The following is a 16873-nucleotide window of genomic DNA, read 5'->3' on the forward strand; positions in this document are numbered from 1 at the left end:
TGGTAGCACCTCCTTACTGGAATAGGTCAAGATCAAGCCGTGTTAGTCTGTCTGTAGCGGCAGAAAAGAGCAAGAGCCCAGTAGCAATAAAGACTTACAAAACTTGTGGCAGCTTTATCTGAAGAAGTGGGCAGTGACTTAAGAAGGCTCATGTCCTACCACATATAAGGTGCTACTGAACTCTTGCTATTTTCTACTGCTCCTTATTGTATATATGCCCAAACTCAGATCTGGTGCCTTAAAATGTGTGGAAAGATCCTTGTTAGTATATAATGATTGGCGAATCTCTGTTGAAAGCATGCAGAGGGTCCACTGGTCAGGGCTTGCGCTCAGAGTTTCCATATTTCATTGCTTTTGACCACTCTGCATATAACATGGTTCATTTTGTCTTGTAAGTCTGTCTAGCAACGTGACCTACAGCTATGCCTCTCCGGGTGAATTCACCGTCTTTGTGGAATGCACGACCAGTGAATGGCATGTGACGGCCCAAATGCTTATAACCGTCCAAGATAAAATGGATGAGCTTACTGTCACCGGCTGTTTTAGCAAGTTTGAAGCTGGGAATGGCTCTCATTGCAGGACTCTGTACAAGGAAACGTTATGGATCCAAGTGGCACTTAATGGAGGTCAGAGTGGCCATTTTCTCCCTGCTCGGTAACAGTTTGAACAAGGCAGGGTTGCCAAATGTAAATGGGACATTCGTTAATAAGAATAATTGGGGTTTTGCCTCTGCAAATGCTTTCTCAAGAGAGTTGTTTTTGTGAAGTTAACTTTATCCCTAGCTAAAAACTAAGAAGAGGACTAGATGTGACAAGGGAAACTTGAGGACCTGCTTCTTATGTATGTTGTTTCTTTTTTAAAAAACTAAAGCCAGATCAGAGGTGTTGCTCCTTCTTCATTCTCGCTCTGCTCCCCCCCCCCTTTAACTTTTCACATCTCCCAAACTGCTCTATAAATGTACATCTTTTTAAAAGAAGGCCCACTTTGGGAAATACTATTGATGTGACCACACTACTTGTTTTTAAACTGGAAAGAGAGGGTGGGAATGATAGAGGGTTCCCATCTAACAAAGACAAATTAGACTCCATTTTTATAGTGACAGAATATAGAACTTGTCTATACCTTATGGAAAGCCATTCTTTTATCTTTTCAGGTAATGGGGTGACTTACACTGTGGTAATGGATAACAAAACTGTGACCGAGTCCACTGCCAGCTTGGGAACAGTCCCTCACAATTTGACCTTGGATAGCACATCTCAGCAGCTGCTTGGACCCGGCATACACCACCTCAAAATCATTGCCTCCAGCAACACTACGGAATCAGAAATTTCAGAAGGCCTTACCGTTCATTTAGTCGAGCCAATCACCGGTTTGCAAGCCATGCTAACCTCCAGCTCTGTGAAATTAGGAGAAGATCTGGAGATCAAGGTCTCTGCACCCCACGGGAAACCAGAAAAGCTCAAGTTTGAGGTAACTGGATCGAATGAAACCTTCTCACACCTGAAGAATGGTCCTGAAGGAGAAAACAAAACCTACAATATTCCAGTGAAATCTGAAGGTACTGCCATATCAAAGGACATGCACATAATAACTGACTTAAATGACTAAATGTTTACAAGTAGGATTATGAGTGATGCCTGTGTTTCTTTACTGTTCTGAAGAACATAACAAGGGTTGTGTAAAGCTCCATGTCTGTCAAAAATGCTTGGAAATCATGTGTGAATGCTAGCTAGAGCTAGGGTTGCCAGTCTGTAGGTGGAGCCTGGAGATCTCCTGCTTTTACAACTGATCTCCAGTTGGCAGAGATCAGCTCCCCTGGAGAAAATGGCTGCTTTGAAGGGTAGACTCTAGGGCATTGTACCATGCTGAAGCCTCTCCCCTCCCCAAACCTTGCCCTTTCCCAGATCCATCCCCAAAGTCTCCAGGTATTTTCCAACACAGACCTGGCAACCCTAAGATAGAGTGAGCTTTTGCTATTGGCTTTTACATTTGTCTGTTAGGCTCAAATACAGTACATAGCAAGACTCTCATCTGATTTGCTAAATTAAAGGTCTCCAGCTTTTGGAATTCTGGCACAGGGTGATGAGCAGTCACAAAAGACTGATGAAAGAGGACGAGCCAATCACAAAATGGATGCTACAGGAGGCGAAACCAAGCACAAAATGTCAGGGAGTGAGGTTGTGCCCAGGCCTCAGATTCAGCAGCAGCACAGCTCCTGAAACTTTCTGAGGGTTACTCCACTTCCTCCCTACCTACCTTGTCCATTGAATAGTAGGTGCAGCTGCATAACAATCCCTGGATTAGGAGAGCAGGCAGCCAGCAAGCCACCAGGGGCTTTGCCACACACCCAGCAGCCCTCATTACCCCTTGGAGAAGCCCACACCACCCTTTCTCCACTTCTTATGTGATTTTGGGTGGTGGGTGGTTTGCTGGCCTTTTGACTGGGTGGGGGCGGTCCAGGAGAGCCCCAGGTGAGTGAGGCCTGCTTGAGCTGGCTGGATCTCTGGCCAGCCCAATGAGGCCTCACTCGCACCTTTCTTGCATCAGGTTGCTTTTGACTGGGAGGGGCAGCATATGCTAATGAGCTCCACCACCTATTTTTCTACAAAACCCCTGGTTGTGCATAACTCTAACAGTAACTCTTCAGCATTTTAGGCAGAACTTCTGGCCGTTTTCGCACTCACGTTTTACTGGCGCCACGACCCTCCTGACGCCGGCGAATCTGCATGGATTTCGCACCAGAAGCGCCGGCGCACCCAGAAGCGCCGGCTACTTCCGTCGCTAAGCCAGCGCAAACGGAAATCGCAAAGATGCAGGAAAACGTTTGCGCTGGCTTAGCGACGGAAGTAGCCGGCGCTTCTGGGTGCGCCGGCGCTTCTGGTGCGAAATCCATGCAGATTCGCCGGCGTCAGGAGGGTCGTGGCGCCAGTAAAACGTGAGTGCGAAAACACCCTCTGTCTTACAAGAAGCCTTTTAAAACAACACATAGTTGAAAAATATTTTTTTCATTAGATCTTCATTAACACAGTGAAGATACTTGTGTTGTGATGGCAGCTGCTGCCTAAGCAACATTTTTTAAAAATCTGCACACTCAGATCTCCCATGGCCAATCAGAAGCCCTGCTGGGCAAAAGTCGTACCTGGCCTGGCCCACTTTCTAAAAGCCAGGCAGGCACCAAGAAAGGTTGGTGAGCACCATGGCAACCACACACACCATGTTGGGGAACCCTATGCTAAATAGTATCCTTTCTTGTCAGATACCAGTAGATTCCACTTCTAATGTACCATTAGCACCAGTCCATTGTGAGGCACTGGTATAGAACACCAGTGCTTTGCCCCTTCATTCAGGTTTTGAACCTGACAATCTCAATTAATTCTCTGTAGGAACAAATAGATGTGGCCTAAAAATGTGTGCTTTTGGATAAATGGAGATGTCTCTCCCCCTTAGCTTCTTAAATACCACCTTCCACGTTCCTATATACAGATAGGGTTGCTACCCTCCAGGTGGGGCATGGAGATCTCCTGAAATTAGTAGTGATTCCCAGGTGACAGAGATCAGATCTACTTCATGGTCTCTGTGCAGCTCACATACTGGGTACTGTGCCTGCGTCTTGCCCTTCTTCAGGAAAGTTCCAAAGCTACAATTCTATGGTGGGTTTTTCCTCACCGTAAATAGCAACAGAGCAGTTTCCGAGGACAAAATGGCTGCTTTGGAGGGTGGACTCTATGGCATTATGCCCCACTGACATCCCACCCCTGTCCAAAGCCCTCTCTCCCCAGGCTTCACCCCCAAAATCTTCAGGTATTTCCCACCCCAGAGTTGGAGCATATAGACCCAGTAACCCTTTATCAGCTGTCCCAGAACATGTTTTGCTGAATTCCAGAGAAGCGTTTCTCCGTCTTTCCTCTTCTTCCTAGGGTTGCCAATCCCTAGGGGATCCCCTGGCTTGGAGGCACTCCCCCAGCTTCTGGGTCATCAGAAAGGGGTGGGGGAGGGAAATGTCTGCTGGGCACTCTATTATTCCCTATGGAGACTGATTCCCATAGGGTATAATGGAAAAATGATCCGTGGGTATCTGGGGTTCTGGATGGGCTGTTTTTTTAAGGTGGAGTCATCAAATTTTCAGCATAGCATCTGGTGCTTCTCTTCAAAACCCTCCACAAGTGTCAAAAAGATTGGACTAGAGGGTCCAATTCTATGAGCCCCAAAAGAAAGTACCCCATCCTTCATTATTCCAAATGGAGGGAAGGCATTTAAAAGGAGCATGGTGCCTTTAAATGTAATGGCCAGAACTCCCTTTGGAGTTCAACTATGCTTGTCACACTCTCGCTCCTGCTCCACCCCCAAAGTCTCCCAGCTCCACCCCCAAAGTCTCCAGATATTACTTGAGTTGGACTTGGCAACCCTACCTCTTCCAGTCCCCTCGCCCCCTAGTTGAACTATCTGGTTTGGACAGGATTGTTATTGAGGATTAATTGGTTGTTGTGATGCATTTCTTTGTTGCACATAGGACTATGGCAGTAGCCTTATACATGCTTATTGGAAAATAATTCTGATTGTATTCAGTGGGCTTACTTCTGAATAAGCACACATTGGATTGGTCTGCGGTTCATGCAAAAGTATCTTGACTGTGTTTGGGACAAAAGGGTAGGAGATTGCTATGGAATCTCCTGTTTCACATGGGGCTTTCTAAATGCTTTCTTTTTGCATCCACCCATGTTAGTACCAACAGACACTCTTTTGCTTCTTCAATTTTCCCAGAGGAAAAAAGTCACATCTGAAAGGAGCAGTACATATTGCTGCTTCCCAGTAACTGCTTGCATTGAAAAGCAAAACCAATAATGTTGAAGTTAAAATAAAATGATGTTGAAGTTAACATAAAAATTAAAAAAAGGAAGAAAAGAAAGAAAAGAAAAGTAAAATCATAACACCAGCAGGACAGTGAGTGTATTTGTTAGTCAAATGACTGAAAAGTAACATTTTGAGACTCAGCAGCTTGGAAAACCACTCGTGATTCCCACCAAACAGAGCAACCCCTTGCTATTTTGATGCAATATTGGCTTTACCATATTTTGAAATGGTAAAGCTAATAAAGCAAAAAAGAGGATATATTTCCCAACAGACTACTTCAAGCAAGTGATCACTATGACAAATCTCATTTTCAATATCCCTGCTATTTAAACTGATAATTGCTACTAACCAGCCAACCCCCAAAGAGGACATTTTAATTAGTTTTTTTTTTAAGAGCCCCAAAGAGGATGGACACCAAAGAAAGGACATGTCCTCTATAAACAGGACATCTGGTAGCCCTATGCAACACAGATTTATTGAAGATTCTTGTGCATGCTACCAAACTAGTCCCAGATCATCTGCATACAGGTTGATATGGGTTGATTTTGTAGTGTGCAAACTGAGAGCACACAGATCAAGAGTGCTTATAGCAAGTAGACAAATTACCTGTGAAGCTCATCCTTCAGCCCCATCCATTTCGTGACCAACTGAAGTGCCTTTAATTTGTAGAAGGAAGGGGGGAAAGTGCTTATTGCAAGAGGTGGTAAAACACCTATGGATTGGTAATATTTTATCTATCTTGACCTCTATTTAAAATAAGCAATGTGTTCATTTCAGGTACTTTCCTAGTCAAGGTATTTGCCATGAATGCCTTCTCGAATATGAGCATCGATGTAGGAACAGTTACCGTCTTGTCCAACAGCTCTGGTAATTAAAGTAACAACAGTCTTCCCTTTTCAGATGTTCCTTTTAATGGCCCTCAGGTTTGGATATTTCTCTGCTGTTTGGGCACTGCTTTAATCTGATACTTTTCTTGACATTCAAATTATTTTTGTGTTTTTAGCTATTTGCATTGTGATGATAAGTCAAGGATGCTTTGAGCTATCATAAGCATTTTTACTGGTAGAGCATCCAACAAATATCTTCTATAAATGCATCAATTAAGGTTTTCAGCCATGCTGATTAATTTTATGAAAAGGAAACACCTTTTCAAAATAATCGTTTTAATCTAAATGTTATTTCCCCCTAATCTATCTGTGTCTTCTATGCAGGGCTTTTCTTGTAGCAGGAACTGCTTTGCATATTAGGCTACACACCCCTGATATAGCCAATCCTCCAAGAGCTTACAGGGCTGTTAGTACAGGGCCTACTGTAAGCTCCAGGAGGATTGGCTACATCAAGGGTGTGTGGCCTAATAGGCAAAGGAGTTCATACTACTAGAAAACAAAACCCTGTATGTGTAAAAATGCCTGAGGCTGCTCAAAACGTTTTTAAGACATCATCATCATTCGAGCTTCCAAAAGTAATATTGCAGGATTTAATTTTGTTTGGAACACTGGATGAACACTGGAGTCTTCTGATGTGTAATTTCAGTTTTTCACTGGTCATTAATTCATCTTCATGAGTTTAAGCAGACCTTGAATTCAGCAGGAGTTCACAGGAGCACAGCTCCTGAACCTTTTTGAGGGGTTCCCCCTCTTCCTTCCCACCTGCCTACGTTCTCCATTGAATAGTAGGTGCAGCTGCATAACAATCCCTGGATGAGCTCCACCACCTGTTTTTCTACAAAATGACCCCTGAGTTTAAGCATAAGCAAAACTTGGTGTAAAATGATGTCAGGTTTTGTTGCCAGCACCTTTGATGTCAAGTGTGTTGGTGATGCCTTACAAATAGGAACCCAGCTGATATGCAAAGGCTATGAAATGTACCAGTTTCAGCCTTGACAGAACTGGTGGCCATTAAGGCCTCCATTGTCCTTTTGTTTGCCTTTGAACCAGTTGTGTATCATGCAAACTTATAACTTGTTTCCACAAGCTGATTTTAAGAAAACAAATTAGAGTGTATCGGCTGGCTGTAAACTGACCACAGTGGGAGCAAACCAGTACTCCTACAGCAGGCAGATCCCAAGAGATCAACTTGTGAAGTCTTTTCAGTTTCAGCTGACTCCAGTTTCAGCTAATTCAAACAAGAAACTTCCAGCTATAGGGCTATCTAGAAAATCCTCCCCAAATGCAACCCCTAGCCCTTGTTAAAGCCACTTCCATTTATCATGATTCATATAAGAAAATGAATGAGTGTGTTCCATCTGATTGCTGCTAAAAATTGGGATCTATTCTTTGTGTCAAACAGAATCTCCTGAGGACAAACAGCAAATGAAAATCGGTGGCAAAACTGTGAGTATTGACTTGGACAAGACAGTGAGGGGGGAAAAGAAAGAAGACAGCTGATAAATTCATCTTGAAAATATTTTAGCATGCAGCTCAATGGAGTTTAGGTCTTGAAGGTCTAGTTTCAGAATGCTGTTTCTTTGTGAAATAGTTGGATGGTCCCCAAAAACATACACATCCTTACTGACCTGTGTCTCTGTGGTCATTTCTGAAAGGGCTAAACAGAACTAGAGGGAGCTACAGCTCCACCGCTGCCCATCTCTCCTTAAAAGACTCAGCTGCCAGAGAGAAGTTGGCACCCTCTGTGCAGTGTGTGAGCATACTTCTGAATCTCCCATGGCATGTTTCATGGCAGAATTGCAAGGTTTCCTCAGTGCATGGCAATGGGATCCCTGAAGCAGGACAAAAATTGAAAACTACTGTAGATGAGATGCCTCCATGACTGTCTCTAATGGCTCCCTTTCTTTCTGGTTTAGGCTAACAACAGGAAAAAGCGAATATACATCAAGCCCAGTCGGCACGCTGGCATCTTTGCAACGGTTAGTCTTGGCTGGCCTGAAGACAGCAACAGCTCTCTGTACTCGTGGTCTTGTGGTACGTGCATTGCAGTTTAAGCCAGCAATTCCCAAAGTGGTGCTCAAGGGCATCATGGTGCCCATCAGTGTGCTTCCTGGGGCCTACTTGCTTCTTCCCCAAAGCAGGCAGCTAATCCCAATGTTCCTCTGAGCAGAAGATGCTTCAGGAGGCATCGCTTTTGTGTCTTGCTGAGAGCATCCATTCGGAAACAGTTACCTACACTGTCAGAAGATGCTTGGCTTGGAATCTTCCAACATTTTGTCAAACCCTTCCAGTATTTTGATTTAGCACCAGCTTCCTGTGGCAGTCATTTTGTGACTAGGACTGCTAAACTCCCGCTGGGGGTGGGAGATCCCCCAGTTTGGGGGCTCCCAACCCACTGGCATGGAGCAGGCCTCCTGTGGATTCCTGCCTCCAAAGAGCCCCATCATTGTGTGATGTGCCCTGTGTGATGATGTCACCCAGAAGTGATGTCATCACACAGAGCACATCGTGCTGAGGACACTCTAGGATTTGCGGTAAAAACTCTATGGTACCATAGAGTTTTACTGTGAATCCTAGAGTGTCCCTGGTGCAACTTGCCCTGCATGATGATATCACTTCTAGGTGACTTCTTCATGCTTTGCTACAATGGCAGAGGGACTTGGCAACACTATTTGTGACTGGTATTTCCATGGGGGGGAGCAGCATAGTATAGCACTGTCTTATCAGATCTTGGAAGCTAAGCAGGTTCAGTACTTGGATAGGGGGGCCATCAAGGAAGATTCTGCAGAGGAAGGCAATGACAAATCACCTTGGCTGCTCGCTTGCTGGGGTTGCCATAAGTTGATGAAGGAAGGGACTCTTTTGCTTTGAAAATGATTATGCTTCCATTGAAAAAATATCTTCTCAGGGTACTGCTGGCCTGAGTGGACAGAATGTGTTCAACAGCAATCCATCCTCACTGACCAAAGAGAACTGCGGATCCCGCCCGCCTGCTTGCCTCCTCCTAGCTCTGCAGTGACTGTGAAAGTTACAGTTCAAACCCCAGAGAAGGAAACAAAGCAGGATGAACAGTGCCTTTATTTGACAGCAAAACAAGAGCTGAGCCTCCAAATCAGGTGTTGCAATCATTTATTCCTTCTTCTATTACTGGTTTTCAGAAAGTGTCCGATGATGAAGCAGAAATGCTTGCTAGGAGAGGAGATGAGCAAGCCCCCAGTTCCACTGTCAAGACAAGACAAGACAAGACAAACCTTATTGGCATATAAAATAAAGTAGAGGGTCAGGCAGGTTACATATTAGGAGAGTATAGAATAAAATTAGGATTACAAGGTAGCAACATCGTAAAACCTGATACATAGTACTGCTTAACAGGATGAGTAATCATAGCTCTATAAAGAAACTTTGCTACTATTTCAGTTATTTCCGAATCAGAATTATCAAGCAAGAAAAGTACGTTAAAATCATCTGGAGTCTCTAAAATTTGGGCCAATATGGGATATAAAAGATCCCAGCAGGACACCAAATAGAGAGGACACTGGAGAAGAACAAGGGCCACACAATTTATTTTACAGGGACATTAGCACTTACTTGAATAGGGAGTCCCTTGAAATCTGCCAGATAAAATGGCTGACAGAAGGGCATTGAATCTGGTCAAGGAAGAGTCCCACTGTAGGCTCAGTCCATCATCCTGTTTCACATAGTGGTCAACCACCTGTTCTGGAGAGCATAGAGGCCAAGGCTTTTCCCACAATGTTGCCTCCCAGAATGGTGTTCAGAGGCTTATTGCAGAGGTTCCCTTTAGTCACCATGGCTAGTAGCCACTGATGAACTTCTCTTCCATGAATCTGTCAAACCCACCTTTAAAGCCATCCATGCTTGAGCCCATCACTGCATCCCCCAGCAGTGAATTCCACAATTTATTTACTCCCTGACTGAGTAAAGAAGTGTTTCCATAGTCTGTCCTGTACCTATTGCCCATCAAGTTCTGATATGATAGGAGAATGAGAAAACATAATCCACTTTCTCCACCCCATGTATAATTTTATAAACATCTTGTTATGTCTCTCTTTAGTCACCTTTTTTCTAAAATGAAAGGTCCCAGACTCTTCAGCCTTTCCTCATAGGAAAGATGCTCCAAAGTCTCCTAATCATCTTGGTTGCTCACTTCCATACTTCGTCGGCCTCTGCAGTATCCTTTCTGAGATACGGTGTCCAGAACTAGGGGCACGCATTCATGGACAACCTCAGGAGAAGGTCTGTTTGTTTGTGGATGCATGAAACAGGGAGCTGAACTATATGGGCTGCTGGTCTGATTCAGAATGGCTCTTATGGTCTTAACAAAGGTTATTCAATGAAGTTGAAGAATCCCAATACTGGCAAACATAGGCTGAAAGAATTGATGATATTCATGTAATCGACACTTTAGAAAGGATTTGGCAAGCAAGCATCCTTTCCTTTTTGCCCGTCCTTGTGTGGGTTAATGATATCTCCTGTATTCCTCCTAGCTGCAATAAGAACTGCAAGCCAGTGAATATCTCTGAAGATGTCGTGCTTAGAGTCTCTATGGAAACAGAGTCAAAAGGCACTCTCTACAAGTGGTACTTGGATAACACATTCCGCAGAAAGGTGAGCCCATCGCCTGCACTAGAAATTCTGTTGACATGCTCACATAAGCTCTGAAGAGGAGTGATTCCTAATCTGGTACCAGGGCACATTAGCGTTCTGCTAGAAAACTTCTAGAGTGCCACAAGAAATAAGTGCATAGTGCCCTGACTTGGATAGCCCAGGAAGCTAAGCAGGGCTGACCTTGGCAAGTATTGGATGGGAGACCTCCCAAGAATACCAAAGAAGTGGAGACAGGCTATCAAGCCACTTCTCTGAATTTCCTCCATGCCCAGTAGGAGTTGCCAGAGGTTGCCATGACTTCCAGACACAGGGGCACACACACACACACAAAACCCCCTAAAAAGTGAGAGAAAAATAAGCACATAGTTATAGGGTCCTGTGAGGTTAGAGCTCCTATCCACAGAGTTCTGACCTTTTCTCCTTCCAGTTAGTCAATGTGGGTCAAGTAATTCAGCCATGTCATCAAATCATTCAAGTCCTCCCCTGTATGGAGGCACAACAGAATCACCAGGCCTGAAATGAGGCTGCATGTTGTGGCTCTGCTTGAGTCACTGCTTTGCCTTCTTTGGAATTCAGCTCATGCGAAAATCACAGGGGGTGGACTGCTCTTGAAGGATGGTTATTTTGCTTTTTACACATTCTAAAAGAGCATGTTTTGGGGCGCAAGAATGAAACACACCTTTCATGCAGAAGAGAACGAGACCTCATCCATCAGCAGACAAGTTCAGTGCGGAAGTGGGGTAGTTTCAATGGTTTGTTGTCACTCCAAGCAATGCCAGGAAGCAAAATTTCTGCTTCAGATAGTTGTTGATTGGACACGCTCATCAATCCAGTGTATTCAGTCCACATGTTTCCCCAACCATTTGAAACAGAAGGGTACCCTTCAAGGCTTTGCATTGGCAGGCTTACCAGAAACTGGTTCTACTTTTCCTTTTTTAATTAAGATAGGTGAGGCCTGGGTGAAATGTCTTGCCAAGTCGAGTGCATAGAGCAAAATGAAAGATTCTTTAGGAGATGTAATGGGAAGTTCACCCAAACCCTTCTCCTTTTTAAACCCATGTTATTTCCTCTTGTGTTTGATTTTCCCAGCCCAGTCCGCTCCCTTCAGGCTGTAGCTTGAATGGCTTTCGGCAGAGCAATCTTGCAGTGCTTCAAAGTGACACAACAGAACTGGTGTTGAACAATTCCTTTCTGCAAACGCAAGGAGAAGCCTTTAGAATTAAAGCGGCAGGTATGAGAGAACCAACATTTGGGCAATGCCTATAAGATATAAAGCAAAGATTCTCTTCTAGCTTCTGTAGCAAAAAGATTCTTGCTTGTCCAGTGAGGAAACATAAGAACATCAGAAGAACACTGCCAAAGTAAACTGGTAGTAGATCTAGTCCAGCATGTTGTTTGACGCATTGGCCAGCTGGTTGCCCTGCAGGGTTAACAAAGTGCTATCAAAACCATTTTGAAGCTTACAGATGCAACATTATCAATTCAGAAAAATGATCCACGCACCAAAAGAAGATAAGTCAACCACTGATCTTCATCAGTGCCATCTCTAACAATGCAAAGTAATGCATTTAAAGCACATCTGGGAATCCTCCCCAGTCCAGCCATCAGCCAGCTTGTTGTAATGGCCTGCTGTAAGAATCCTAACGCTGGAAATGAATAATACTGCTGTAGAATAAACTATGCTTTTAGCAAGTGTCCAAGTAAGTAATCCAGAACACCTGCTTCACATGCAGATCTCAGGTTCAATCCCATTAAAAGGATAATGCAGGAATTATTGTTTCAGAGTGGAGCTTTGCAGTAAAAGACTAGATTCAAATCCAGTAGCACCTGAGAGACCAACAAGATTCTCAGGCTATTGGCTTTTGAGAGATAATCCATGCAGGAATTATGTGGGGAGGGATAGTGACTCAGTGGTAGAGTATCAGCTTGGCAAGCAGAAGGTCCCAGGTTCAATCTCCGGCATCTCCAACTAAGAAGGGTCCAGGCAAGTAGGCGTGTAAAACCTCAGTTTAAGACCCTGGAGAGCAGCTGCCAGTCTGAGTAAAGAATACTGACTTTGATGGACCGAGGGTCTGATTCAGTATAAGGCAGCTTCATATGTGACAGATCTCCACCTGAACTTCTGCCAGACAGAGTGGACAAGACTGATCTTGATAGACGGGGTGGGGGTGTGTGTGATTCAGTAGAAGGCAGCTTTGTGTGTTCATGAGACCTCTTCAGCTACTTCTTTCAAAACTTTCCAGCAACAAGTGAGCACAAATATGGTGAAGCAACTTATGTCGTCAGCACGGTGCCTCCCCCAGTAGTCCCAGTGTGTACAGTATCCCCAAAGCAAGGATCAGTGCTCACACCCTTCTCCATCTCCTGCCATTCTCCCTGCTTGGACAAGCAGTGCCTTCCAGTGGACAGCTCCCTGCTGACCTACTGTTTCTACCTTGAGCCTAGTAAGTAATGGTTCGTGACTGTGGCTGTTTGTCTGAGGTTTTGATGTTCACTCAGTGGCTTGAGAGCCACCTGTAGCTCTTTGGTCTGTGATTTGTGTCTCTTCTGAGCACTGTTCCCCAACTTGGCACTGGTTTCATATTTCAGGAAAGTGGGAAGGACCCTTGACTGGTGGGACTTGTGGTTTGTAGGGGGGGGGGTCTCACTTGAAACAGCTGCCACCAAAGGAATGGGTAGGCTGTGAACCTCCCTAAGGTGCAGGTATCATGCCAGGGATGGAAATCAACATGGCTCTTTTACTTGATGGTAATGGTGAATGTGTCCTCACCTGGATGGCCCAGGCTGGCCCAATCTTGTCAGGTCTTGGAAGCTAAGGAGAGTCAGCCCTGGCTAAGGATTGAATGAGAGAGCACCAAGAAATCCCAGGGTTGCTACGCAGAGGGAAGCAATGGTAAACCGCCCCTGTTCCTCTCTTGCCTTGAAAACCCTGTGAGGTCACCATAAGTCGGTCGTGACCTGAGGCCATTTTAAACACATACAATTGTGTGTGACTTTCCCCAGCCACAGAGTGACTACCTTTGGTCTCAGAGCCAGGGCTTTTATTGTACAGAGAGCCCAGCAGGGACTCATTTGCATATTAGCCAATGCCTCCTGACACCACCGTTGTTTTGCACAGGGCTTTTTTGTAGAAAATGCCCAGTGGGAGCTCATTTGCATATTAGGCCACACCCCCTGATGCCAAGCCAGCCGGAACTGCATTCCTGCTAAAAAAAAAAAGCCCTGCTTGGAGCCCAAAACAGATGTGATGCATTAAATCTATTTCCCACACCATTCGCAGGATCACTTTCCCTCCCTCTTGTTCCCTCCAGATTCTCTCCTGCACTGTGGCCAAGATCCTGACCTAACCCCAGTTTACCTTCCACTCGGAGAAAAGGACAATAACTTCCTTTTACATATTACCATTGCTGTGAGTAACAGCTATGGGGACACCGTCCACACAAAGGCCACCGTCAGGGTATGTGCATCTTGTTTCAGCAGCTTGTAAAATTAACTGAAATTTGAAAGCTGGGGGAGTAGATGAAGATATAATTGTCTATTATTATGAGTATGCCATTTTATTGCTGTGAATGAATTTGTCACTATGGCTTTGCCTAAAAAGGAACAGCTGTTGGTAGCCAGTGCTTTAGGCAAAATAATTCCAAAGGCAAGTAATGTCTATTTATTGTAGCACCAAGGAGACCTGAGACCATGCATCAAGGCATGGCAAAGAGAGGCATTTGTCAATGGTTTCTCTCACCCACCCCTCAGTTATAGAAGTCCAACTCTAGGTCCAAATCCTGGACCTGGGTACTTTCTGCAACGTGTTGCAAATTGTTCGGATTCAACTTTACTTTTTAAAAATATCTATACCCTGCCTGGTTTTTTTTCTGACCCTAGGCAGCTAATAGAATAACGACAGGTTATAAGGATGCAAAATATAAGAGTCCATTAACAAAATGAGAACCACACAGAGATTAAAGATGTGCTGATTAAAAATGCATGGCCCGATTTGCTGGCACACCCTACTCAGGCAAAGATGGGAGTGTTTTATTCCATTCTGCTGGTGTGGAGGGGGTTTGTTACTCTCTCCAAGCCTTCAAGTCAGGTCATGCTACCATTATCAGTAAGCATTATGATGCTGGCAGTCGGGGTGTCCCCACAACAGAGTTTTAAACAAGAGCCTCTTCCAGATGTTACATTTTGGCTCTCCTAACTCATGCACTGGGACAATGTTCTGCGTATGATCCTTCTGATGTGTATAGTTGCCATTTTGTGCACACATTTTTCAAGCTTTGGTAGGAACAAACATGTGCCCGCAACAAATCTGGGTTTCTGATGTGCACTGAAGCTGGAAAAACCACATATTGCCCCTTTTGCTCAAAATGGTGACTGCATGTATTGGGAGAACTGAATGTAAGGCTTAAGTAATTTTTGTACTGTGAGGCAGGGCTTTTTTTCCCTGGGAGAATGTGGTGGAATGGATTTCCAGAACTTCTTTGTGGAAACAAAATTCTATAAAAATGTTAAAAAGTTAATGAGGAGCACCCTTGTGTTTCTTCTTCATTTCCCTCTTGAGAATTCCAGTACCTCTTTTTTCCAGAAAAAAAGCCCTGCTGAGGCATAAAAACCTTACTGCTTTTATCAATTTAGTCGTTAATACATCCAAACAGCAAATCTTTAAGCCTTGCTGTGGCTCTTTGCCCTCCCTAAATGTCCTTGGCCTCCCTCCACTGAAACCTGAAGTGTGGTCTATGCTAGGCAGAAGAATCGATTAACCACCAGTTGCCCAGATCAATCTTCACAATCTGAAGCCAAATAATACTGAATTCAGATGGCAAGTGCATCATGGAAAAAATGTGCTTGCAAAGCCAGGGACTCTGGGAAAACAAGCCAAGCTGTATACTGCACTCAACAAGACTGCTTTGCATTCAAGTCAATGGCCAGCCATAGTTACACTGGGCCTGTGGTCTTTAGCCTTTCATCCACAACCCCCTACCCCCTCAAATGGGCAACATTATCACTGAAAGCTTCCTGAGCAACTGGTACAAAAATTAGGCCATAAAAATGCACCCCAGACAAGGCAGTTGTATTTATATATACCTATATAAATGCAATTGCCTTGTATGGAGTGCATTTTTATGGCCTAATTTTTGTACCAGTTGCTCAGGGAGCTTTCAGTGATAATGTTACCCTTTTGCAAGTTAGTTAGGATAGAGCCCCATGGCGCAGAACAGCAAGCTGCTGTACTGCGATCTAAGCTCTGCTCACAACCTGAGTTCTATCCTGGCAGAAGCCGGGTTCAAATAGCCGGCTCGAGGTTGACTCAGCCTTCCATCCTTCCAAGGTTGGTAAAATGAGTACCCAGCTTGCTGGGGGTAAAGTGTAGATGTCTGGGGAAGGCAATGACAAACCACCCTGTAAAAAAGTCTGCTGTGAAAACGATGTGATGCAACGTCACCCCAGAGTCAGAAATGACTGGTGCTTGCACAGGGGTCTGCCTTCACCTTTACTATTTATAGTTATACACCCAAGATGCACATTTGATGAAACTCCAGTGCCTGATGGCCATCAGCCAACTCTTTAATTGCCCCCCCCCCTTTTGCCATATGGTCTGGAGGAGGAATGTAGGATCTGAGATTTTATTTTTGGGGGGAAGGGAAATGAGCAGTCTCAAACAATTATCTGCCAGCCCTTAGTCATTGGTCATTTTCGCACTCACCTTAATCAGCAGCGACGACCCTCTTCACCGCGCAGGATCTGCGCGGATTTCGCACTAATTGCCGCGGAGCACCCAGAAGAGCCAGAAAGTCCCGGCGCTTTTGCGGCGCAAACGGAAACTGGTTTTTGGCGACCATTGTGAAAGAGCTGCCTAAAATCACAAATACTCCCCAAATTCTGAATCTACCCCCGGTTTGCAAATTGCCCCTGGGAAGCCACGTACCACCAGTTAAGAATCACTGTGCTTGGCACAAGAATCGCGAACTGTACATTGTATGGTATTTTGAGATGCCCTTGATGGTGGTTATGGAACAAACCTCCACAGTAGATCTCTTTGTTGCATCAGGTCCAATATGAAGATATAAACCCTGGGAACCAGACCCTGCAGGCCATTGTATCAGAAAAATCAAGCACCATCCTCAAAGGAGAGAACAGCAGCATGTCCCTGTTCCAGTTGTACAAGTCGGTATCGTCGGTCCTTAACCAAGAGACAAAGGAAGAGAGCATTAATTCGACTCTGCGGACAGATACTCGGAAAGAGGTCACCCGCTGCATTTTGCCTCTCGAAGCCCAGTCCCCTTCCCTGTGTTACTTTGCTCTTCTCTGTCACTTGAAGCATTGTTCTGCCAGCCCCTTCTACTTACCAGGAAAGTTCTGGGTGGGCTGCTGCTCTGGAGGGCCACTGGCAGCCAAGAGCAGACACAGCCAAGTCTTTGCATTGCTGGGGAGGGTTGTTTAGCCGCAGATCATCATCACTGCCATAGTGGACTGGATGCCACTGCCACTACCAAAGGTGCTGCTTAGCTCAA

At 44.8% G+C, this 16873-nt stretch overlaps 1 protein-coding gene across 1 annotated transcript in view; it reads left to right on the plus strand.

Annotated features, from left to right (window-relative positions):
- The window catches only part of LOC132582289 (polycystin-1-like protein 2), a 65180-nt gene that overhangs the window by 10604 nt on the left and 37703 nt on the right, over nt 1-16873 (plus strand). The window contains exons 6-16 of the mRNA XM_060253827.1: nt 397-626; nt 1154-1558; nt 5629-5718; nt 7141-7208; nt 7655-7772; nt 8647-8854; nt 10244-10364; nt 11454-11595; nt 12608-12808; nt 13676-13821; nt 16411-16605. Of these exons, the coding sequence (XP_060109810.1) occupies nt 397-626; nt 1154-1558; nt 5629-5718; nt 7141-7208; nt 7655-7772; nt 8647-8854; nt 10244-10364; nt 11454-11595; nt 12608-12808; nt 13676-13821; nt 16411-16605 (1924 nt within the window). The remainder of the gene's footprint in view (nt 1-396; nt 627-1153; nt 1559-5628; nt 5719-7140; nt 7209-7654; nt 7773-8646; nt 8855-10243; nt 10365-11453; nt 11596-12607; nt 12809-13675; nt 13822-16410; nt 16606-16873) is intronic.

The sequence above is a fragment of the Heteronotia binoei genome, chromosome 14 (genome assembly GCF_032191835.1).
Source record: "Heteronotia binoei isolate CCM8104 ecotype False Entrance Well chromosome 14, APGP_CSIRO_Hbin_v1, whole genome shotgun sequence".
Classification (NCBI taxonomy): Eukaryota; Metazoa; Chordata; class Lepidosauria; order Squamata; family Gekkonidae; genus Heteronotia; species Heteronotia binoei.